The 26526-nt window shown below is 41.7% G+C and overlaps 1 protein-coding gene across 1 annotated transcript in view; it reads right to left on the bottom strand.

Annotated features, from left to right (window-relative positions):
- Positions 1 to 2154: 2154 nt before the first annotated feature.
- The window catches only part of GPC4 (glypican 4), a 106168-nt gene continuing 81796 nt past the window's right edge, over positions 2155 to 26526 (bottom strand). The window contains exons 3-9 of the mRNA XM_061178667.1: positions 22496 to 22887; positions 10092 to 10257; positions 4708 to 4838; positions 4468 to 4614; positions 3743 to 3879; positions 2906 to 3081; positions 2155 to 2808 (exon numbers count right to left, since the gene is read on the bottom strand). Coding sequence (XP_061034650.1) covers positions 2606 to 2808; positions 2906 to 3081; positions 3743 to 3879; positions 4468 to 4614; positions 4708 to 4838; positions 10092 to 10257; positions 22496 to 22887 — 1352 coding nt within the window. The 3' untranslated portion in view covers positions 2155 to 2605. The remainder of the gene's footprint in view (positions 2809 to 2905; positions 3082 to 3742; positions 3880 to 4467; positions 4615 to 4707; positions 4839 to 10091; positions 10258 to 22495; positions 22888 to 26526) is intronic.

Genomic DNA, 26526 nt, shown 5'->3' on the forward strand with positions numbered 1-26526 from the left:
TACAAATCTAAGTGTCGTAAAATGTTGTTTCTTAAGGTACAGATGAGAAACGACTTTGTAAAGCACGAACCCTTCACGTGCTATTAACTAAGGCTTTGGAAAAGTAAGTTCTCCTCACAAAGCTTTTCTTCTACCTCATATGCTGAACTCTTAGGTTTTAAAATATTCAGCTTGCCTGTATTCCTGTTTTGGGGAGGGTGTGGGGGTGTGAGCCTGCCAGCTGGTTAGAAGCCAAGAGTTATCCAGTCAGACCTGAATGGAAAAGTCTAGGATTTGTTTATTTCATATTCGAGTTCAAAAGCAAGAGACAATTTAAATAATAAAAGAGTAACAGGAAAAAAAATGCAAAGAAAGAAAACAAATCAGTTAGACTCCAGAAGAACCTTCAAGAATATTTAATTCGGAAAATGTTATTGGTTTCGAGAACTTGACTGAAAGAAAACAGCTGGGCAGAGTTCAAGGTTTTAAATTAAAAAACAATCTAACAAGGTCTATGGGGATAACTCTTCGAGCCACATTTTGGAGACCAGATTCATTTCTACCAAGTAAAAATAATAGCAGTCTAAGCTAAAAAGGAAATTCCTCACAACTGAGGTGGTTACTAAGTATCAGCATATTTTCCAAGTTCTCACAAGGCAGCTTAGCTATTTACAATCAATTTTTCCTCATACATAAATGGAGCGCCTTTTCAATTTTATGTCTTCTGTGATTTGTTTAAAAAATAAAAGAACAAAACACTTATACACACCAGCCAGAATATGCCTATTTTATTAACATCATGCTTTAATAAATAACTGGCTACTTCTAATAAAATTAAGCCTCTGTTGACAACAGCCCCCAATATTCCATTTTGTCCATTCTACAGAATTTGGTGTAAAAAGTTGAAGGAAATGTAGACCCTGAGCTATCAAGTAATTATGTTTCAATATAAAAATAGAGAATTACTCTTACAACTGAAGATTGAACAATAACACAAACAACCTCTCTGTGGGTTTCAGCTTCCATGGAATTGGTTGGGATCTTAACGGCTGTCAAAGCAGGAAGAGACTTGCAGAGCGTGATTCTTTCTGAAGACTTCTGGGAACTCTTTTTAACGTGATTTTGTTACATTCTCATAGTTTTATGGGCTGTCATTTGGTAAGGACTCAAGGAAAGAAAGGGCTCCAAAGGGGCCAAGGCAGTGCTTACTTACTCTTTGGCCTGGGACGTGTGGCTAAAGGTCACCACTAAGATGTGGTCTTCTCAGCTCTACCTACTCCCACTCCTTCCCCGCCCCCCGCCAAATCCTGACAACACATGAAAAACAATCTGGACACTCAGATCTCCCCAAGTGGGCTACTTGGCTGATAGGGTAGCACACAGCTGTGAACCATGCATGGCAAGACCCTTGCCCTTCTGATCAGATGGGGCTGGGAGAGAAAAAGACTCAAATAAGACACCTTAAATCTTTTTTAAAAAAAAACCTGGGATCCAAAAACAAACGCAAAGACACCTGCTCGGACGAAAACTTTGCTTGAGTGTTGATAGTTACTCCCTGAGCCCAGGCTGTACCCCAGTTCTGGCCAGCCCCCAGACAGCTCCCTCTATATGACCGGGGTTGAAATCTGGAACAAGAAGGACCAAATGAGATTGCTGGGATATCAGTTCAAGGAGGGTCAAGTGTGGACGCGAAGACCAGCACACAGAGGGCGTGCTAACTTGCCTGGATAAAAAAACCCAACCAAACCAAACCCAACCCACCCCCAAACTAAGTGTGAACAGGCGATAACTAGGATATCCTGCATGCCTTATATCTTTCGAGGGAGAATGCATCAGGAATCTTCTAGATGGACTACACTTTAAGTATAAGTGGCTTCAAGAAATGGACCTGTGATCTTAGTTTACACAATCCAACTCAACCAAAATGGGTAGTCTGCAGTCTCTTCCAGTCACCAGCTATAAATGAAGTATAACCTTCTTCTTGTATTGATGTTTGAATACAACCTGACAAGTGACTCAGAAGCCCCCTTGCACCTTCACATTCTGTCCTAACTTAATAAAAAATTTAAAAAATTACCTCCTCTTCTCTCCAGATAAGGCAACTAAAAACAACAGGGATAACTGGCAATTTTACTGCTTGTTGGGCTTTTTCTTTTAATAAGATAACATGATAAATAAAACCTGCTTCTGTACAGCTATTTAATATTTCAGAAATACATACATGTTACATGCCAAGAAAGGACCCTGGTTTTCTTGTAAGAAACAAGGTGAGACCGTATTGAAGAAAAAAAAAACCCACAAACAAACAAAACAAAACAAAAAAAACAAACAAACAGAGTGATAAAAATCACAAATGCACAACTAACTACAGTTCTGTACCTACACTGTTAGCCACATTTAACATGATTCTGAGGGAGCAGGACTGACCTTACGTACAAGTCCCCTTTTCCCGCAAAACTGAATGAAAAAAACAAAGTCAGCATCTTTTAAACCAGTGGCCACATAGTAAAAACTGTACATTGTTGTCCATTCATTTAAAAAGCAAAGTCACTAGGATGGTATAAAAGTGATAACCAGTGCCTTTTTAACTTTTTGATGATGAACACTTTTTCTCTAAGGTTGAGAATTATCTCCATTCTCTCTGCATAACCAGGGCCAAGACGCAGAAGACAGTGAGGAGGTAGGGCCGGGCCCCAGCGGGGACCTCAGCGCTGCTGGCTTTATCGTTGGCACTCTTCCCAGAGTGGTCAGTTGCATTATACTCAAACTCCGAAGGGCACTGCTGATACTCACATCCACTTCCACTTCCTTCTCCACTGCTCTCATCACCTATTTTTGAAAAAAAACAATGGAATAGAGATTTCATTCTGCTGGTTCTCATCACAAGGTATACAACAATTTGTCCTTTAGAAGCACAAATGCTTACTGATATCAAAGAAGTCCACATCATTCCCATTATAAGCATTCTTCATTTTACTGGTCATAACTCGAAGAGCCATGATTTGACGAAGGATCAGTATGTCCGGTTTGCTGGTGTCAACCTGGACTTCCGGATTATTGCCCTGGTTGGCTAATCCGTTTCCTGTCACTGCAAACAGGTACCTGCAATGAGGAATGACCCCATTCACATGATCAGTAAAACAAAAAGTTACAGAAGATTGTCAAAGATTCCTGCCTAGGTTCTAGTATTTTCCACTGAGTGCAACGAACTGCAAGTGCTTGCCTTTCGAAGAACTCGAATCTCTCCTTTTCCTGGGTATACATTATGTTTCTCCAACCTGACTGTGACCTTTTTGAAAACTACCCATTTTGCGGAGGTTGGTGGGTCAGAGTGAAGTGGGTACTTGTCTAACTTACTGAATATGTAGGGGAGGGACACACAGCATCATCAAGTAAGAGAATGAGACCTTTGGAGAACTGGTACTTTATGAGGCCAGGCCATCGAGCACAGGACCACAGGTATAAAGCATTAAAAATAATGACACTATTAAAACAGCTCAATCCCTCATTGCAGCTGTAACACCAGCTTATAACCACTGTCACAAACCTTTGCCCCAGAACTCTTTGCAAGTAGCTGGGGGCCTTCCCAACACTTCTACAGCAGAGCCAATTCCTAAGAATGTCTAGAAGCCTTCCATGTTGTTGCCACCTACTTGTGAAATGCTTCATGCTGCCTCGACTAAACAACTGAGCAGACCTTCTCTGAAAGGACTCCGGGCATCCAGGAAGGGAGAGATTGCACACCCGTTCGACGGAGGCTAACCTGCTTTTGCCTTTGCCATTCCAGCAGTCATCCTCATTGCCGTTTCCTGCAGCCATCCTCTCATCGTTGCAGACGTTACTAGGAAGAGAGGACCAGAACTTCTTGGCCTGTTTCAGTTTCTCCTTGACATCAGTAACCTCATTGAGAGAGAAAAAGAGACCTCTGTAAAACCCTAAAACTACCTACACATGTGCCTTTTTCATCACTGTAAAGTATCTTCAGAGTCTCTCTGTAGTCAGAGGAGAAAAATACAGATCACACTGATATGTAAAACGTATAAAATCACCCAAAGAATTAACAGGTGAAATAGAAGCTCTGTGAAAAAAATGTTGCCTAGTGCCTAGATCCACCGTCCATTCTCACTCTTCATTAGAACCGCCCTCTGAGGCCCACCGGGTCTCACGCCCCGGAGATACACTGATAAGACACAGTCTCTTCTGGCAGGGCTTTTATAACTCAGGATCCAGCCTATGTGTTACCCACACTGTGAAACAAAAGGCAGGTGTTCAGATATGCCTCAGCGCACCCCACTTGTTAGCCTACAGATGAAATTTCTGAGCTAGGGAATCAAAGAGGCAGATTCACTGACATCCCTGTGCAATTTGCTGGAAAACTTTCACTTGAAAAGACCCAACAGTTGGAAGCATCCCAAACAAAGATGCATTTTGAGCAAATGTTTTCAGTTCTTTGTCATTAAACACGGCCATTCCTGCCAAAGTGCTCACCAGTCGGTCCAAACTAGTGCCAGCTGCTGTGGTTGGGCGCTCCTCGGGGTGAAAGGGTCTGAAGCGGGCACTGAAGGCACTTTCAGAGATGGAACGGGAAATCCGACCAGCTGGGAGAGGCTTAGGGGGTCCACATCCCTGGAAAACCTGCATTGGCATAAGTGTGGTCACGTGACGGAAGTGACATCGCAGGCTGGAGCGGGCCCCTTCCTCTCCTTTCCAGGACCCGGCCTTCCTTACCTTCTGAGACACCTGCACGCTGTTCTCCTGCATGTTCATAATAGCATCCGAAATCTTCACATCGATGGGATCCATGACCGATTCAATGTTGAAAGGACCCTCTAACCTCTCGGCCACCATCAGCATAGCATCTAACATGAGGTTTGGGGCAGAACAATACAGCATACAAAGGAAATCATTAGCTTGGCCTTGGGTGATCAGTCTGATTATTTTACTGTCTTTGTTTCCCTTGGGGGGTGGTGCTGGGGGGGCGAGGGAGAGGCATGATCATCATTAATTCATGCTTTTAGATCTATGTCTATGACACAGAACTTCATTCAGTCAGTATGTACCACTAGCTCTCTAGAGTGTGAAGTGACCAGATGAAGGCTTTATTCCACAGCAAGGAAACCCAATCGGGAACCTCCTAACACACTGATTATTCATCCCTCCATGTGTCAGTGGCTGTCGTTGTACGGCTCTGAGCTAGCTCCCAGCTGACAAACCTAAGGCTGGAAGCAGAATAACATGCCAGTTCTCCCAGAGACCTCCACGGATCTTCTCATTTCATGTTCCATTTACAAGAGTCAAAAACATAAATCAGGGGGCTTCCCTGGTGGCGCAGTGGTTGAGAATCTGCCTGCCAATACAGGGGACACGGGTTCGAGCCCTGGTCTGGGAAGATCCCACATGCCGCGGAGCAACTAGGCCCGTGAGCCACAACTACTGAGCCTGCGCGTCTGGAGCCTGTGCTCCGCAACGAGAGGCCGCGATAGTGAGAGGCCTGCGCACCGCGATGAAGAGTGGCCCCCGCTTGCCGCAACTAGAGAAAGCCCTTGCACAGAAACGAAGACCCAACACAGCCATAAATAAATAAATAAATAAATAAAAATTAAAAAAAAAAAACCATAAATCAGTTCGAATCCTGGCATACCAATTCTTTTCTTTCATTTTTTAAATGAAACCCTTTCAGATCCTTGAGTGCACAGTTAGAAAATACAAATGAAAGTGCTCCTAGGAATTTTAATGACCTTCCAAATAATGACATTTTGAGAAATGCAATTTTTGTATTAAGATAAACTTCCCATTTCAAATACAAGGGCCTTGAGTTATTTTAAAGCAAAAACATGTACCTCTTTGTATTCAAATGAAAAGACAACCCAAGACAGGGCACAAAATCCATGTGTTCACAATGTGTGTCTTCACTAATTACTCTGGAAATCACTTTTACATTTTGGAGGAGTCTAGAATTTTTTAGGACACATTGAATCTCTTACATGAAAAGCGCTGTATGGGTTTTCTTGTCATCCATGGTTCTTGGGATTATGAGATTTAGTATTTTTCCCTGATACTTATTGCGTAAAATTAGAAGAAATTGGAAAGGTAATCTCCAAATGAGAAAAAGGATGCCTCATTCATGACAAGCAGTGAACTTTTAAACTTGTTCTTTCCCCTTAAAGGAGAGTTAGGCTCACATTCTCCACAGCCTTCAGGTAGTCCAAGGACAGCTGCCAGAAAGAAGGGCGAGTTTCTAGAAGATGGTGTGTCTCTCTCAAAGCGCAGGCCACAGCTGAACTTCTACCTAAGCTCGCTGACGGAAAGGAGTTCTGGCGTCAGCAGATCAGAGAACCCAAATCTGGTCAGCAACCTTACACCTTCCCCCGAGAACAAACGCAACCCAACATTTTAAAGCATGGGCTCATTTCTTTCAACTACAGTTCCGATGTCACAAACCACGAAGAGATGTCCGTGCAATGCAATTTTTTTTGAAAGTCGTAACAAATGAAGTTTCAGGTTGCATTGTGCTAAGCGCCAATAAACTGACACTTCCAATCTCTAAGGAAAGGCTGCCAGCATGAATCTACCATTGTGCTCGAGGAGAGGAAAGATGCGTTTGATGTGCTAGCAAAAGGGGACCTTTGTAAACAAGCGGAGCACAACCTAAACGTGTTCATCATCGTCAAAGCATATCGGGGCTGCCACGCCCGGAGAGCACATGCCTTCGGGGCCGAGGAGGAGTTGCTGGCTCCAGAGAAAAAGATCATGAAGGGACAGACCATAAACATCTCAAACACAGAGGTTTCAACAGGAAGGAAACGGCGCACCTCGTCACTACTTATTCCCCTAGTGGCAAGGAAAGGCCAGATCATGAACGTGTTCGTGTGTTTGCGAAAGGGAACATAAACCCCAATTCTTCTGGCTGTTTGGTGTCTTTGTCAACTCCAGGCCAGCCGGCCGTGCACAAGGGCCCGGGAAGGGAGAGGGGCCAGGCCCTTGTCGCGCCGGTGCCATGGAGTTGCGTGTCCTGCGACTGAAGAATGCGAGTGAGGCTGTGGTCTGCCTGGAGCCTGCAGCCCGGGAGCCAAAGGCGCCCCTCAGCCCCAGGGCAAGTCCAGCCTGGCTATCCACTGGGCGCCTCCATAGAGGCGGCCGGCCCTGATGAGAAGCCCCAAGAGGAGTCCCACGATGGCTGGTCCGGTGTTGTTGCCTCTGATGGATCTAGGCTGCAGGTCTCCCTTTGCGGGGTATCTGACCGGCTCCTGCCTCTTGCCAGGAACTGGCTGACGTCCCAGCCGGCAATCCCGACCCCCTCATACTAAACTCCCAGTGGCAGCAGACATGTGACGTTCATAAGGGTGGCTAGGAGTCAAATGAATGTTACCACGACGGCAGTATGCGACGGAGAGCAAGTTGCACCTACCCGTAATTTATGATTCCCCAGAAACTGACTCTCGTGGTGGTGGTGGTGGTGGGAGTATTTTTCAAAAAGAAGGTTTCCTGTAACCAACCTCTTACGAAGCCAAGTCCAAGGTGTTTTGACTATTCGGATCCACCTTGATAAAGGTGGACGGCAGTTGAATAGGTACAGTTCAAGAGAGGGACAGAAGAGCTCGGCAGCGAGAAGGCAGAGTGGAAAACTCATCCTTAGTCTCTTCAAAGGGTCTAGTCCCACTGCAGGATTTCAGTGCTCAGGACACTCCCCCCGCCACCCGGGCAACAAAGCAGCCCCTTCTCACGAGGGAAAGCGATTCCTCTTGCACTGTGCCGCCGATAATCAGAGACCCACATCTTCAGCCTCGCGACCCGACTGGATGAACAAAAGGCAGTTTCCCGACTTAACCCCAACATCTGATTTAAAGAAGTGGGGAAAAAAGCCCTTGCCCATTCATTAACTGCAGTCATTTTAAGGGGGGGAAATTCCTTGCAAAGAAAAAGAAAAACAAAAAAAAGAACTTATGGCCAAGGTATGTAAATTGGAACTGAATTCTATAACCACAGAGCAAATTAATTAAACCCTTGTGAAAATCCACGAAAAAGCACTGGAGATTAACAATGTCTATTACTCCTGGCCTTTTATATCAGCTTATTAGAAATAAATAATAAAACACCCATTAAAAATGAAGTTTAGATATAATTATATTCCTCCTCCCTCCAGAAAGTATCATTTAAAATAACTGAAGAAAATTGATTCTGAAATCCTACCAATTTCCACTTGGGTTGAATTTTTGTTTCATCAAAGACAACAAATGTAATTTGTAAAACACACAGTGAGAACAGTGGCAGCAAGGGAAGTCCTCCTTGATTTAGAGTACCTGGTTGAAGACGTTAATTAAGCAAGCCAGAGTACGGTTTTGACATGGACCTGCAGACTCTTGGAAAAAATATGTAGAAGAATTTGTATTTTAAGACGAGTTTCTGAGTTATAGTTTCTGTCAGACACATTAGAAGAACAGAATAGTGTACTTCATTCCTGATGTGCCTGTAGAAAAGTTAGCCAAACTAGATCATTGTCACCAGACATTTTTGCTACTGTATGGCAAATGCTACAGCTCTGCCCAGAGAACTAGTGCATTAGATGTTACAGGAGAAAGCGGAAAGGCAAACCATCTTGTTTTTTAAAAATGAATTTAGCAAAAGTGAGCTGCAAACTTGACGTTTGGGGTGGGGGTGAGAGTGGGATTAAAAAAGAGAGAAAGAAAAAACTTTCAACTTTCGATCTAGAAATGCCATGGGCTTTTACTTCCATGGGAAATGTTTTCCAGCAACAATTTCTCCCATGGCTTCTTTCTGGGCACGATTTGTGCGCGTGTGTGTTGGCTGGTCTTATGGCTTCCCTTTCATGGGATTCTGCTTTTCTGTGTGTGGAAGATTTTTTCAGGTCTTCTAGCTTTGAGCTATTTAGGGTACAATTGTGCTGAAGCGTTTAATATTCACATCTTTTTTTTTTCCCTTGTGTCAGTGTTCTCAAGAATCTGTCGGAGCCAATTTATTGATGCACTTTCAGAGTTAATACGGTAATCAGCTCTCATGCAGACTAAACAGCATTCCCCTCCCCCAAAAAACCCTCAGCAAATTGCATACGTGTTCCCATGATGTGGACAAGTAAGTGAAAAATAGGTGCTTACAAAGACAATCAAATTCTACAATTATGTAAATGTAACTGGGTATGGGAGAAACACCTGAGTTTGTTTTGGGGTGTTGATAGTATGTGGGTGAAGCCCCACCACTAGCAGCTTCAACAACCGCCACTAACATTCCGGGATTCCCATATGCATTAAGCAGGCATCGAGGGAGTCAATGACTGGATATTTCAATCATCCATAATTTGTCCTTTCCCACAAATCATAATTAACGTTCTTAGAAACAGGCCACTTTACTTCCATTGCTGTCTGGGTTCCCAGTAATGGTTTTCTAAGTTTTAGATGTAGATGAGAACACTGACCTCTAAAATTATCAGGACAAAAGTCCTTCCATTCTCACCAGAGCAGTCTGTGATTGTTAAATCTCTACAGAAACATAACCCTTAAATTTCCACAATCAGATTGCACCTGATCCAAATACCCAACGGGTATCTGGCCGTTTGCAGAAGATTTGGTTGCAATGTAACAGATATAACATTTGAAAAACCGCTTTCACAGCTCAGTGATGGCTGCACTCCAGCATTTACATGGATACCAGCCTATGATGCAGAACTAAAACTGACCTTTAGGGGGAAAAGGTCAAAAAATCACTTCCTTGTTATTAAAACTTGGTATTCGCCGTGTCTAATGTCTGTCTAACGTCTTCAGAAATGCCACCATTAGTTCAAGGGGACATTTACCTGTAGAGTGGTGGAACTTTGAGTACAGTTAGAACTCTGGCAAACACTATATAACGAACAGAAATTTCATCGCTGACAATTAAAGCATTCCTTGGGGAATTCCCTGGCAGTCCGGTGGTTAGGACTCTGCGCTTTCATTGCCAGGGCCTGGGTTCAATCCCTGGTCAGGCAACTAAGATCCCGCAAGCCATGTGGCATGGCCAAAAAAAAAAAAAAAATTAAGATTAAAAAATAAAAAAAGCATTCCTTGTAGCCAGAAGCTTAGCAATCAATAGCAACAGAAATACATTAATCGCCTGCTCACCTATGAAATTGTTCCACTCGAAATCAAGATCCCCTTGGTTGGCCAAACAACCTCTCATGATGTTGGAGCAGTAGTTGTAACAGGGTTTCACAGTCACGAGACCTTGGCAGTGGGAGCAGTAGATCATCTTCAACAGGGCATGGGTACACTGGGCTGTGGGATTTACCTAATTGGGAGAAGAAAAAGAGAACGGTGGGGCAAAGATAGACACAGCAATTGCAAGTCTATCAAGTTGACTTTGAAGGCTTGGCCATGAACTTCCCTTAAGAATGAGTCGTGATGGGTCACATTTAGCAGGCCTGGCTTGCTTCCTGAAGAGCAAAATTAGATAAAGAAAAGGGGTATGCTGGGAAGAAGGCGGAGGTAGGGATGAACACTGAATTACCTTAAACAACAAAGTTGCATATCACAGACACACTCACACTCATTTTAAACGGCTCAATGATTTCAAAGTCCTTTTACAAATAAATTTCCAGGATCGCCGTAAGACGCAGTAGTAGAGGTGGTCTTTACCTGCCCGCCATCCATGGCCAGCTGTGGCCTCTCCCATCACTGTGTTTGCCTTGCCAGACTGGAACTCAAGCACATCTTCTCTTCAAACACATTGACTACAAGACTGCCCTTTCAAACGTAAGCCCCCAGTCAAAGTTTAGAAGGGTACCTCGTGTGTACTCCCTTCTGTGCCAATAGCTGCACAGAAGACAAAATTAATGTAGCCTACAGGGAAGAATGTGAATAAATTTGAACCTGGGGTTCTGTGAAGGCCGTCCAAGGCTTGGGAGCAGTACAGCATAGAGTGCTCAGGGAACACTTGATGAAGAGGTGGGACTTCAGTTAAATTCTGAAGAAGGGGTTGGATTTATTTATTTATTTTTAAAATTTTTATTGAAGTAGAGTTGATTTACAATGTTGTGTTTAATTTCTGCTGTACAGCAAAGTGACTCATATTTATATTCTTTTTCCTATTCTTTTCCCTTATGGTTTATCACAGGACATTGAATATAGTTCCCTGTGCTGTACAGTAGGATCCTGCTGTTTATCCATCCTACATATAATAGTTTACATCTGCTAATCAGAAGGGGTTGGATTTCAATGATCAAATGAAGGCAGAACATCGCAATTAGGAAGAATGAAATGAACAAAAGCATACATGGTACTGAGCAGACCGTGGAATCTTAGAACGGGGTTGAGGAATTATGGGAAATAAGGTTGGCTGAGTATAGGAAGGGCTGTGTATGTGGCCAGACAGTAAAGGGGATTGAAAACCAGGCAGAAATCAAGACACCATATGGCAGGACACAGGGAGCTACTGAAAGTTCATGAGCAAGGGAAGAGGCAAGGATGAAGGCGGCACCGAAGACGGATTGGGCTAGGCGTCCTCTGTAGAGAAATGAGACTTGGTTTCATCTTTCTTCAATTGTTTCACCTTTCAATTGCACTCCTATAGGGTGCAATTGTCTTGGGCATAGAAGAGCCGATCCCATCCTGTCACTCATTTCCATCAATGCTTAGAAAGGATCATGGCCAGGATCACAAGCTGGCAGCTCCCCAAGAGTTCCTGTGTTCTCATTCTCTCTGCCCCACCCTCCCCTTTTGGAGTCAATATCAGAGGATTAGTGCATTCCTCTCTATCAGTACCAACCAGCTCTGCAAACAGAGACTTCTGAAAGCAGATACCACTGCAGGGAACAGATGCTGGGATGCAGGGCAGTCCAGCAGTGCACTTCACCTGCTCTGGAGCGTAACTTTGGATACCACTTATCAACAGTAGCCTTAGGAACAGGAATGGGGGATTAGCACCATCAGGAGACAAACTTCACACTGTTAGGCTCCTATCTGATGTACACACACACACCCTCTTATCTCAAACAGAACTCTAGCCTAAAAGGGGGAGGAACATCCAACAGGATGGTAGTTGTATACACCGAAGTCAAGGTTCCCTGCGAACAATTAGGACTTTTCCACAGTTTTAACCAGTGCCAAATGTTTTCCTAGGCAGTAAATTAGTCCTTTTAACTATGCATTAATGTACAGTAAAATCTTGGCTAACCAATACCCTGGAGGAATAGCCAATCTGGATAGCTCAGTTTCCTGGACAGCTACAAGAGCATGCCTTTAAAGTCACAGAGAGTTAGGACTTTGATACTTTCCCACCCCCTCACTGGACAGAGGAACAAACAGGCCTGGAGAGAGGAGGTGGCCAGACAATCATAGAAGTTGGAAGGGGCCCTAGAGATCACTGAGTACAGCTCTCATATTTGAGAGATGAGAAAACCAAAGCCAAAGAGAATAATCGACTTGTGGGCAGCCACCTAACTGCATATGATTCTAGCACTGCACCTAAACACTGAAACGACTTCCCACATATATCATGTGTCCCTGCCTCTTTAAACTGAATATATGAAACTCGAATCTTAAGCATCGGTAGTTTTCTGCTTTATCTTAAATTAGGTTCCACATTGGTGAGATTGCCAAAATGGCTGGATTTTGGAGAGGTAAAGAGTTATTATGAAAATGCCTGTGAAAACCAGGTTAGTGCACGGCATTTTTTGATTATGATGCTTATCAGGAAATGATGGACATGTCAACAAGCAGTTACTGAGCACCTACTATGTGCCAGGGATTATTCTGGAATGCATTTGTGATTAGGTAGCAAGGCAAGTAGGAATTTCTAGACTATGAGACCTGTCCTAGAAAACACAAAGAAATTTCCAAATGGTATAGACCTTTTGGAAATAAGAAAAAATTTTAAACTCTACAATTGTGCTCGAGAAACACTTTTGGCCAAAGAAGTCCTTTCCCCTTCTCTTTTTTAACTCTAGGAGGGGGTTCACCATATCCTTGGTTCAACTGTAAGTCAAATCATTTATGCAGTAGGCCTTATAGGAGTATCCTAAAATAGGTTGATGGAGCCTCAAGTTTTAAAAGAGAGACCAAACCAAATGACACAGTAGAGTTTTATTAAAGGAAGATTATGAAGCTGGGTTTGGTGGAGTTTTTCCATTTCATTCTTTGGCTAAGTACTGGCTCATGTTCTGCACATGATTTGTTGCGTAACTACTAAAAATGATCACAAGGAACTCAGCTAAAACATGCTATGGAAACACTAAATAATACCAGAACTGGGGAAGTTATAAGGAAACTGGGATGAGAAAGGACATATGAAATACCAAAGTTAGAGAAATTCTGTCTTTCGTCTCACAACCCCTAATCAGACTACCATGCAGTGTTTTTTACATGAAGGGAATTCAGAACCTGGGAAATAAACCCCTTGTGTGGGATAAAGTAGAAAGACAAAGGTTTTTAAAACAGTCATGAGAACTAAAGAAATAGGGGTCCCCTGCAATGCTCACTCCCCCAGAAGAAGTGATGAGACCACCCCCCAGGTCTTGGGTCCCCATTCTCACTGACCTGACCAAGTTCAGGAAGGTGAACACAGAGCACTAAGGACCAGCTCTCCTTTCTGACTCTGGACTACCCCAGTGGACAAACAAAATGGCTGTCTCTCTTTTGGAATCGTCTATGGCTTCTCGGTAAAGAGCAATGTAGGCTGGTCAACAAGCCAAAGGAATACTATTGCACTGGGAAGAAAAAGCCTAATAGTATACAGTACTTCAATTTAAAATCACCTGTGGAGTTTCTGGTAAAATCTAGCATCTCCTTGATCCAGTGATGGCTCTCGCTGTCATGTCATGATATACCAGGCCCTCAAGGGTGCTCCATTACAAGCTCTCAATGGTCTCTCCACCATGCCACGGGCAAAATACTAGCAGATACTATTATATCTGCTTTCACCCGAAAGCAGATATAATAGTAGACTCGTAAGCAGATATAATAGTAGACTAAGTCATACTGTGTTCGGGGGATTTAATAATTTTGAATATAAATTCAACTTCACTCACATTCTACTCCCTTGTAACACTCAAAATCAATTACTTCTCTCAAGTCCCCAAATAACTTACTTACTGAAATAATTTACACCAGAAGCCCCAAGACTCAGTGGTAGATCATGCCACATGGGGATTAACAAAACGGGTAATCATACTCTAAGATCTTCCTTTAGTCCTCACTTACGTACTGATTCTCTATGGCATGCCATGCCACTTAAAATGATCAATCTGATTATTCCTTTGGGTCACAGGTCTTGACTAACGTTTGATATGTTTTCCTTTTATTTAGAAGGGTCTGTTGAGCCCAGATGTGACTTCCAGAATCCTTGGGGCTGGGGGAGGAGTCGGGTAGGGGTTAATTATGGTTGCTTTTATAAAAGTCAGATTTTTCAGACCTCACTTAGCAATTAAATAGTTATTTCTCAAAATGATATTTAGAAAGAACTAAAGGAAGGAAAAGGAAAACTGTACACTCCTCCCTTCCTCCTTTGAACCACTGACATAAAGAATGGGTTAATGGTCTGAGAGAGAAAATGCTTATTCAGTTTCTATGGTTTCATGATCATGAAGGTCATGATGTTAATACTGAAGAGAAAAATATTCTGTTCGATGTCAGAATTAATTTTCTACTGATAGCTTTTATTGGACTTTATTGCTTTATATGATATAGAGTACTTATTATGTGCCAGGCTCCGTTCTAAGTACTTTATTTATATTAACTCATTTAAGCTTCAAAATAATCATAGGAGATGAGTATTATTATTTCGTTTCACAGATGAGGAAGCAGAGGCCCAAAGAGATTAAGGGACAAACACAACATCTTCCAGTAGATGGCCAAGATGGGAACTGGGGCAGTTTTGTCCTAGAGCAGGTACACTCAATTTCCTTGATGTATATCTTTTGAGTGCCAGACTATCGGAACCTTGAGGGCAGCACATGGGCCTGGTCCTTCTGCATAGTTCCCAGATCTAACATAGGGTATCCACACACAGTGAATACCTCAGCTCTGGGGCTGGATATTTTCTAGTGAGAATTTGCAGGTTTCAAATTTACTGACCAAATGAATCAGTTTTTATGTTGATGGGCAAGTTAGGATGCAACTGTTCTACATGGAACAATATCTGACTGGACAACTATGGATGAGATGACAGATTTTTTAATAATGACTTATGTACTCAATGCTACAGCCTTACAATGGTTCAAGATGCTACAGGGATGAGAAAAAAAAATATTCACCAGAGGAAGACACAAAGAACTCAAAAGCTCAAGTAAACACTGCTGGACACAAAGAGAAAAGAGGTTACTGGAACAAAACAGGAAACTATATATTTTGCCAAAGTTTTAACAGTTTGAAAAACTTGCAGCTAAATGTAGCAGAGATGATCAATTTCTACTAGAACGTGGCATATTATTTATATAAGAAAAAGGTTTTAACGTTAATTATAGAAGAATGAGATGGCTTGATTTGTTTACTTTGGGGGACCAGTATGATAGAAAGGGAACATCGTCTGGACTCAATATTCCTTTATTAACTCAAATCAAAATCAATCTGAGTTATTGAGCATAATGACAATACATTAATAGCCAACTTCCAAGCCTTATGAAATCCTTCAAGACTGACTAAGGTGTTTCTAAATGGTAAGGTAACAAAGAATTTAGATCTTAGGAGCTAGTCTATGTTTCACGGTAAAAGTCAGTGGAGGGGGAGGGATCCTCATTTCCTTTTTAACTTATTAAGACTCTTAAAAATACTCATTCCTGCGTTCCTCAGGACATACATTTAACGTGACATCTGCACTCCATTTCTGCTATAAAATGCCTTTGCAGAAAAGTCCTTTTCTCTGCAAAGACTCTCTTAATATAGATTGGGATTTTCTACCAAATAACCTGCATTTTCCAAACACCACATTAAAAACTTCTGCAAGCCGCCTGAAAAAAGGGAAATCCTGGAAAAGAACTCTTCACACAGCCTGGATCTCATTTCAGTAATTCAGAATGAGCCTTCAGCCACATTACACAGTGATGGCAGTCAACATGTGGCACTCAAGTTAGAAACACATTTCCTTCTAGTTTCTTCCAGTTCCTAACATACATTCACTGCAACATTTTTCCCCTGCACTGCCAATAGTACCAAACAAACAGAAAGGGTCTAGATTTTTATCTGTTCTTGGTAACATAAGCACCCAACAAAAATAACAGGAAATCGTTCCCCAAATTATGGTCAAAGAAAGAGATAGAGGGACTATCAAAGAAAGAGATAGGGGACTTCCCTGGTGGTGCAGTGGTTAAGAATCCGCCTGCCAATGCAGGGGACACAGGTTCAATCCCTGGTCTGGGAAGATCCCACATGCGGCGGAGCAACTAAGCCCCTGCGCCACAACTACTGAGCCTGCGCTCTAGAGCCCGTGAGCCACAACTACTGAGCCCGTGGGCCACAACTACTGAAACCCATGCGCCTAGAGCCCGTGCTCTTCAACAAGAGAGGCCACCGCTCGCCGCAACCGGAGAAAGCCTGCGCGCAGCAATGAAGACGCAACGCAGCCAGAAATAAAGAAAATTAAAAAAAGAAAAAAAGAAAGAAAGAGATAAGGAACCCAAACACGCTGTGAGATGTGAAGGGTTTATTCAACAATTTCCCAACTCGGTTTGATTTCAATACAGAAACGTGCAAAGAAAGAAGGTAGAGATTCTCCTATGTCCCTGATAATAGGATTTTAAACACATAACAAAAGATATAAAATAAGCTAGGATTCATTCAGGAATATTTGGAGCCACACTGTAGGTAAAACTGAAACTGCATAAATGCTTGAAAATAAGTCTTGTTGTGTTTTAAATCAGACTCAGTTATGATAAGTTGAAACATCATTGTATCCGCCCCCTTGTAGAGGGCTCTATTATTGTTTTGAGAGTATTCAGTCCTTGACACTTCCCACACCCCTACCTTCCCCATGTCCACCCCTGTATATATTATAATGTATAGAATATATATATATATATATATATATATATATATATATATATATATATATATATATATATCCCACCTTCCTCTTTGCAATTCTAGTCTTTAAGGTTGTGTGTGAAAAAGAATATTAAATGTTGAATACGTATCTACACTTAAAAGCTTTTTGTATTGCTCATTTTTTAAAATAGACATAATGATTTGGGGAAATGGCAAGCTAATTTGTGTAGTACTCTTGTAGGTGTCGGGGCATTGCGAATAGACAACAAAGAAGGGAGATCAATGAAAATCATTTTCAAGGCAGGACAGTCATTTAGACATCACAAGGCTAAGGCACCGATTTCTAATTACAGTCCCCGGAGTTTGGGGTTGGGGTATAGACACAGCCCCATTATGTCAGTGTTAATTGAAACCATGAGAATGCAACTCTCTTTGGCATAGGAGCTATTAATTTTCACGGTGCATGTAACCACTTGTGCATTTTTGAAAGACCACAACAGACTTCACCCTTCCAGGCAAAACTGCTGCTGCTAGCAGGTAAATAAGAAATGTATCATGAACGATGACAAGTAAAGATGGAATAAGTAATACAAAGATGTGTAGCACCAGGGTATTCGTGAACCATCTGTTCCTAATTAAAGGGACTTTTCTGAAGTTTGAATTGCAAAGCTCAATGGAGTAAGCTGAAATCACTGGATGTCTGCGCCCAGAAAAACTGAAGCAAGGCAAGTATACTTCAAGTAAGAAGTGAGTTTCTCCTGACGTCAGTTAAGCTTGCTGGTGCTAATAGCCTTTAAAAGGTTTAGTGATAATCAAATCATTGCTCAACAAATAACCGCAACCCTTTTGTTGCAAAAGTAAACTGGAGAAGCAGGGCATCTGCTCATGAAAAGAAAGTGTGAACATCTCTGAGTTAAGCATGCATAACTAGTCCCAAGACCACAATGGTTTTCATAGTTGACTTTAAAGACTTCTTTGTAGATGAAATGGGTGAGGTTCTCCACCCTGAAGGGTCTTTTTCAGGCCCAAGGTAATTAATTCTACTGGACACCAAAAGAAGGAATGTATTTCTTGAGTTGCTCCAGTTCCACCCGCCAACTACATTTGGGCAACAGTTCCTACATGAAAAAACATTGCTTGGGTCCCCACACTGTTAGAGCTTACTAATTTTTCTCAATCAAATGTAGATTATTTTCAACATGTTCAATTTGAAATATGTTTTTCATAGCCAGATCATTTACTGTCTTCCCCATACCACTACACCTTAAATTAAAATCTCTGTTGAGCTGGTACTCATACTCCAAAAACGAATGTAATGAATATTTTTTCAAATGTGCGAGTATTCCTTTCCAGCCTTCTAAAAAGAAACATTACACTGATGATATATTTTTACGTAATTTGTGTTTTGGCGTCTTTAGAAACTGATTTGATGCTTGAGTGTCTTATTATTATGTAATTTAGATATAACTCAACCTAGTTGAAGGGTTTGATTTCAAGTCAGTCCTTAAGTCAAGAAGATGCTCAGTAGTAAAGCAAAACATTATTTTTTAAAGTTTCCAATTACAAACACAACATTTAAAATAGTCATATTTCTCCAAAAAAGATATACAGATGGCCAATAGGCACATGAAAAGATGCTCACCTTCACTAATTGCTGGAGAAATGCAAATCAAAACTACAATGAGGCATCACCTCACACAAGTCAGAATGGCCATCATTAGAAAGTCTACAAATAAAAAATGTTGGAGGGGGTGTGGAGAAAAGGGAACCCTCCTACACTGTTGGTGGGAATGTAAATTGGTGCAGCCACTATGGAAAACAGTATGTAGGTTCGTCAAAAAAAAAAACAAACCTAAAAATAGAGTTACCATATGATCCAGCAATCCCACTCCTGGGCATATATCCGGAAAAACACTCTAATTCGAAAAGATACATGCACCCCAATGTTCATAGCAGCACTATTTACAATAGCCAGGACATGGAAGCAACCTAAATGTCCATCAACAGACAAATGGCTTAAGAACACGTGGTACATATATACAATGGAACACTACTCAGCCATAAAAAGAGAATGAAATAATGCCATTTACAGCAACATGGATGGACCTAGAGATTATCATATTAAGTCAAGTATGTCAGACAGAGAAAGACAAATACCATATGATAGCACTTTTATATGTAATCTAAAAGATGACACAAATGAACTTATTTACAAAACAGAAACAGACTCACAGACATAGAAAGCAAAATTATGGTTAGCAAAGGGGAACGGGGTGGGGGAGGGATAAATTAGGAGTTTGGGATTAAAAGATACACACTACTATATGTAATATAGATAAATAACAAGGTCCTACTGTACAGCACAGGAAACTATATTCAAATCCTATGATAAACCATAATGGAAAAGAATATGAAAAAGTGTGTGTATGTGTGTGTAACGAGAAACTGTACACGAGAAACTAACACAACACTGTAAATCAACTATAATAAAAAAATTTTTTTAAGTCATAACAGTATTTTCCACTAAACAATTGGCAAGTAATGTTTTACTGAAAGTAAATTGAGCCCTATAGCTTGTATTCATTGTATTCTCATATAACGATACAAACATCTCTTAGGCAGACATGAGAATACAATGAATATAGAATAGGGATCATTTCTCCAAAAATTTAGGGTCATATTCGGAAATTAACTTTCTCAAACAACTTGACAAAACTAAGGTACACAGAAATGTCTTTCTTGCTTTAAAAAAATTCATACCAAAAGCAACACTGGAAATTGTGATTATTTCCTTTTGGGTCACATACTCTTTACTGCACAGGTAAGTAAGGGTGAACAGTCAATCTTATTGATTTCCCACCAGTCTTATTGGTGGTGAACCAATCTTATTGGTTCTCAGTTAATTCTGGGAACCATGTCAAGAAGAATGCAATACTGGGAAGCCTCGAGTGTTTATTGACCCTGGGAGGTGGCATGACGTGGACTAGACTTCTAGCCTTCAATCTTTTAACCTGCTTCCTTGGTTCGACCACCACCTTCCCCCTCAAGTTAGGGGTTCTGGAATCTCAGTTCTCTAAAGGGGCCCCAACGGGGCTAAGGGAGGCTAACACCACGGCAGGCTTGTGTCAGCCTGGTCCTTTTTCCCAGGAGTCAACTCAGAGGGGGGGATGGTTGATGTAAAGAAACCACTTTCAGACACTTGCAAAGGGTGTTCTAGTCCTTGCTTTTCTCTTTGGCACACACATGCACACGCACATAGACGTTCCAAACCACATGGCATGCATGGACTTCCCTGGTGGCACAGTGGTTAAGAATCCTCCTGCCAATGCAGGGGACGTGGGTTCGATCCCTGGTCCGGGAAGACCCCACATGCCGTGGAGCAATGAAGTCCGTGCACCACAACTACTGAGCCTGTGCTCTAGAGCCCGCGAGCCACAACTACTGAACCAGTACGCCGCAACTACTGAAGCCTGTGCACCTAGAGCATGTGCTCCGCAACAAGAGAAGCCACCGCAATGAGAAGCCCACGCACCGCAACGAAGAGTAGCCCCCACTCGCCGCAACCAGAGAAAGCCCGCGCGCAGCAACGAAGACCCAATGCAGCCCCCCCCACCAAAAAAAAAACAAAAACAAAAACACAGCAGCACCTTTCTGCCTATTCAGCTTAGGATAAATGCGAGGAATTGCTGAAGGAGGGCAGATGTGTTAGGCGAACTACTATGTAATTAACTTTGATCTGGATTAACTGTGCACTGTTTAGGGACTCTGACACGAGCACCTCCAAGATTAGTAATGGTTGCAGAGGTGGGGGCAGCAGTTCAGGATTCAGACTATTCCTTTAATTATACCCATCATCTCCCTACTTGCTCCCACCCACCCCTCATATGCCCCAACAATTTTTTTTTTTTTTTTGCAATTTATGATGAAAATATCAGGAGGAAAAGGAGTGAACAAAAACGTACTGTAAGGAATTGTTTCCTGATGGCTTATGGCTGGGAAATGGGAACACACACACAACTGTAATAATGGAATGCAACCAACCAACTAATACTAACATCCCCCAGTGCTAACGTGCAACAGCCAATAAGCACCTAATTTTTAAAATACACAATTCTTTATCTTCACTCTGGTAAACGTAAGGTTCCTCGCTAGGGGGACCATGAATCCTGGTCTGCCCGTGTTATCTGGGTGTAATTGTTTTCAAGCACCTCCTGGTTTGGACAATAAATTATATGGCTACCCTAACTCTGAATGAACTCTCTAAGAAGCCACTGGATTTATATTTTACCGTTAGTATCGCTGTCTAGTTTCTATTTTGACCACTCCTCCAGTCCTCAAAACCACCAAATGGGCTAAAATTTGGCTTTTCCTTTGAGGGCCTAAAGGTAACAGCACTAAGATCAGTCCTGCAAAGATAACTTCGCTCCAGAATATTCTATTTCTTCACTGGCATTGAGTCACAGAGGGGTAGAGGTGGAAAGGCCTTCAAAAGGTTTTCAAATTTCATCTTTTTTGGGGGGTGGGGGGAGTGAAGGAGCCATAGAATCTTTTCCCCCTTGAAATCATGTTCAAAACCCTACTACATACAACTGAGGAAAGCAAAGCTTCCCTGGTGCAGCCAGGAGATAAAGGCACAGATGCAGAGTCTCGCCCACTAGAAGAACCCTGTGTCTCCCTTGCCTCTCCTCAAGGAGGCCCCTGAGGTACCTCCTTAGCTGGCTCCAAAGAACAGTCTGAAAAATACTGGTCTGGTCCAATTCCTCTAATTTACAAATGAGGAAAATGTGGCTCATTTCATTTGCTCTTTCCTGCTAGTACAATTCCATTCTCTTTCCTGGTAATTCTATAAACAAAGCCATTAAGTCAAGAGCAGGTGGTCCACGTTAATTGTCATAGAAAGGTCTGTCTTCTAAAGGGCTCTGAGTATACCTTATAACAAGGAAACATATAGTAATGGATGTGAACTTCTTTTCTAGACTGTTAACTAGCAGGCTCAAACATAGTCACTCAAAACAACCAAATGTGGAGTCTATCTGTATATGTTTCTTTCTCTGAAGCAGAATAGGAGCTGAAAAGAATATGGAGGTATTAAATCCATTTTTTGAAAGTTTTTTTGTTTGTTTGTTTGTTTTTGTGGCTGCACGGCATGTGGGATCTTAGTTCCCCGACCAGGGATCAAACCCTCGCCCCATGCAGTGGAAGCATGGAGTCTTAACCACTGGACGGCCAGGATAGTCCCTGAATCCATTTTTCAAATTAAGGTTCCAAAGTGAACACGTATCCTGCTTCTAAGAATAGCTACCAAAGAAACCACAGGAAAGAATGATGTTGATAGATGTTCATCGCTGTATTGTTTATAGCCACATGATGCACATGTATCAGGACGAAGTGTAGGAGAGAAGAGGGGAGAGAAAGATGAGAAAAGAACAGAAGAAAAAGACAATTACTATTGAGACGATGGAATTCTACTGACTTATTTTTCCACATCTCCCAAACTTTCTTTTAACGTGAAACAAAAGAAAACAATAACACAGAATGCAAACAGCGCTTACCACCGAGACTTTGCTCACTACATCTCTTGCAACTGCTAAGCCCTGAGCAAAAGTGCGGGCTGCTACAAATGCACGAGTGACCTGGAGCTTCAGTTTCCGAGGGACATCTCCAAAGGGCTTCAGCTGCTCCGTGTACTTGCTCACGCACTCCAGATAGTCGTCTGTGAAGTGGTACTGGGAGTTCACCAGGCGGAACATCCGCTCCAGGAGGCGGGCCCAGAAGTCATTCAGCATTTCTTCCAGGTTCACATTTCCCGCCACATAGTAGCGCTTCAACTCTTCGAAGAGATCTTTAAATAGCTCGGAATTTTGCATGTACAAGTGACCATATGTCTTCACAAACATGTCATTCAGGGATTTCTCCGCATTTTCAAGTAGTTCTTTGAAGAATTCTAAAAACAAAACCAAAAAAGAAAGGGTTCTCAGTAATTAAATAACAGAGTGCTTGCTTTTCAGGTAAATCTGAAAACTGGAAAAAAAAAATCCTGAAATTAAATTGGAAAACATGCTTGTATATAGGGTGGATTTCTTTGGGGGAATTTGGCATCTCTGATCGTTTGTCAATGAAAGGAAACCTATGTCACAAAGTCACGTGTGTCTACGTCTAAGAGAGGGAAAAAAATGAAACTTTAAACGGACAACTTCTCAGGACTCCCTCCCTTCCTCCTTTTCTCATTTAGTCACAAGGTAAATAAAGAACTGGATAAAAATGGATACATAAAGTCTAAAACATGAGGTTTCCCAGAACTTTTTACTGTAAGAATCTAAACCAAAGTGGATAATGCCTCCTCATTGTAACCCGACACCAGGACAGGTGTCTTTAAGACATGCTGTTTACTTAGACATGATTTTTTTTTCCTTTTCTCCTCCTTACATCTACATGACATATAAGAAAACTGCCTGGGAAATGCTTGAGGCCAAGAAACAGAATGAAACACGCCACATAAGCAGGAAAAGAACTTCTCAGGTGTTCCCGGTGACATTAGTATAAAGTGGGATATCCAAGGTGACCTCGGGTTCCTAAAGGATTCATACAGTAAGACCATGAGATTAAGATAACATGGAAAAATAACTGGGAAAAAAAAAAAAGAATACCTGTGTTTTTTGGGTTTTTTTCAGATTTACTTTTTGGGCACCGCATAGCCACACAGCCTAAATGTTAAAGACTTTAATCTCTTAAATACAAATGTCAAATGAATTTCTCCTGAAGCTTTTCTCAGGAAGTTCCCTGAAGACAGGAGCTAACAGTCTATCTGCAACATTAATCATTCTTAAAGACTATGTCTGGTATAAAAATAAACACCTCATGGTATCAAGTTTATAAGCAGGAAATGTAATAAATACCAAAGCAAAATATAAGGACCACATCAAGAAAGAAGCTGCCTCCAAGTGAACATGGAACAGACAGGAAAATAAGACAACTCCTTCAAAGCCAGAAAAACATTAGTGATCTTCTCAAAATGCAATAGCGCTACAAAACCATTCTCTCCCGTTTGCCTTTTATTTCCTGGGTTTTCTTCAGTGAGAGAAAGGGAAATCCCCATTACAACTGCACAGCCTGGCATTTTTACCAAAGTTCTCTCCCTGGAAGGAGGCCAGAAAGTACATAAGGAGCTAGGGGAATGATAATGAAAAGAGTTAGTCAAATCAGGTAGCCGGGAAGGCCGCCTCTGATTCTCTCCAAACCCCAAGTGGTTCTCGAGTGTGCTTCCATGGGCACACACCATCACCACCGGGACACAAGTTCTTGGACCCCACCTTAAACCTACTGGATCAGAAACTCTGGAGGGCGGGACCCAGCCATCTGGCACTCTGCTATACCCCAAAGTTTGAGAAGCAAAGTTGTGGAATCTTAGGGTGAGAAAAGACCTTAAATGTCATCTGGTCCACTTCCCGTACCGTCCTTGAATCACTAGCGGCCTTGCCAAGTGGTGCTGGCTTTCACATACTGGAAAAATAAAGCCTGGTTATTGAGATCAGTGTGGAAGCCTTGTGTCAATCCAGTGCTACTAATATTTCACCATCCAAAAGAGCGCATTCCAAAGGCAACCATAGGTCCTTCCTTAGATTGGATTTTTACAATATTGCTCATAAAATTGGCACACATCATTTAGTGTAGAAACAGGATGTTGAGAATTATTTGACTTGTGCTTTCATGACTCATTAAATAAGTAATTCTGAATACTCACTTGCATTTCTAATGAATGCTGGTTTTAAGGGTTGGGGCAGAGTGGCATGTCGAGCTCAGTTTTAACTGAAAAACGCTATGAAATGTCACTATTTTTTTAGGCTTAAAAGTGTTCCAGGTCAAAGAAACGCTAAGACACTGAACATTTTATGGAAAAAAAAAAAACATTCTTAGAGATCCTCATTCAGGTCAACAGCCTATGGGTCGGTGTAGTTATATATAATACAGCTACTTCAAAGTACAAGAGCAATGATCCAACGAAGAACAGGACTGATTTTAACCCAGCATGCCCTCTGTCCAATATCACAATGGACCTTACTTTATTTCCTGGGACTCAAATTCTGCTAGGAAGGTTGTGTGTGTGTGATGTTAGCTTATATTTTCAGAGTTTAGTTTGGTGCTGTATACATATTAAACTCTAATTCATTTAATCATGCAGAAAATTGATTTCCTTTCCTTCACATTTTAAAAGATTCTTTAGTGTGGCCGTATAAGTTGCAAATATAATTCCACTGAGTGGATTATATATAGAAATTCTACAAAACTGATATAAGGAGTTAAAATCTGCTAATTTGATCTCTCCAAATAGCTATGTAATTTGACAAGTATGTACTAAGTGGTTGGTATGGGCTCAAGTCAAAGCACACAGCTTTGCCATGCATCTTAACCTTCCTGCCCAATGAGACTGTAATGAAAATTTCTAGAACGATGAATTTTCTCCATCCAATTCACCTTTACTATACCCGCCACTTTCCACACATGGTTTTATGGAGGCACCAGAGATTTTTAAACCGTCTATAAAATCCTTAATCTTTCATTTCATACAGCAAGTTTTGTTGTTGTTGTTTTTTTAATATTCATCTATTTCACCTGCGAAGTCAACAGAACAAAAGTCAAGCGAACCAAAAGACCCAAACTCATTTCTCCTTAGACGTGTTCTTACTGGCCCTGGTAAATGGGGCTATTCTACCTATGCTTTTTGTCTCAAAGAGATCTTTTAAGGATGGCAGACATAATTTAAATGCTGAAATCCATACCAATTAGGTACCATACCTATCAAAGCATAATAATTTGCTGTAAGAAAAAAGGGGGGAAAAAACTTTTACATCTATTTCTCCTATCAAACTAGCCGCTCTCATATGTTCTTGTAGATTCCTTAACCTCCCCACCTCCCCACCTTTCTTCCCACATTTCCTTCTACAATGGGGGATAGAACACAAATTAGACATTCAGGATCTGGTCCCCAGCCACCAAGAGCAATTTCATTCATTGCTGCAAAGCTCATCTCCACTTTTCCCCCCATTATTTAGAACTCAGAATCAGATCTTAACTGCTGAACAAAAACTGTGCAGGTTTGAGACACCTAGCAATCATCCCATTGTAAACATTATGCCTGAAGCCAATTATAAGACACTTGGTGGCTAAGAGAGAACCAGCCAGGAGCAGTGTAAACCAGAGTTCCACCAGGATAAGAAGCTGACTTAATTGGAATTCAGATCTCCCTTGCAGCAACTGCTTGTATTCATGAAAAATGCTGCTCAGAGAGTCTGAAAGAAGAGTGAGAGAGGAGACAGTTCATAAGCATTTTAAATATGGTGTCTGTGAGCAGGGTTTATTTCTCCTTCAATTTTCAGTTCGGGCGCTTAAGGATTTATGTTCCAAGGATGAAGCAACTGCTACGCCTAGGGCTCATGAATGACCACAACATAGGAGTGGAAATAAACACTTTAACGTGCTAGGATCTAAAGCGGCATGACACAGTGGGAAAAGCATGGGCCCTCTCATTTATGAGCTGTGTGACCTTGACGGGACAGAAGATCTAAACTCTCTGAGCCTCTGTTGC

Source organism: Eubalaena glacialis, chromosome X (genome assembly GCF_028564815.1).
Source record: "Eubalaena glacialis isolate mEubGla1 chromosome X, mEubGla1.1.hap2.+ XY, whole genome shotgun sequence".
Classification (NCBI taxonomy): Eukaryota; Metazoa; Chordata; class Mammalia; order Artiodactyla; family Balaenidae; genus Eubalaena; species Eubalaena glacialis.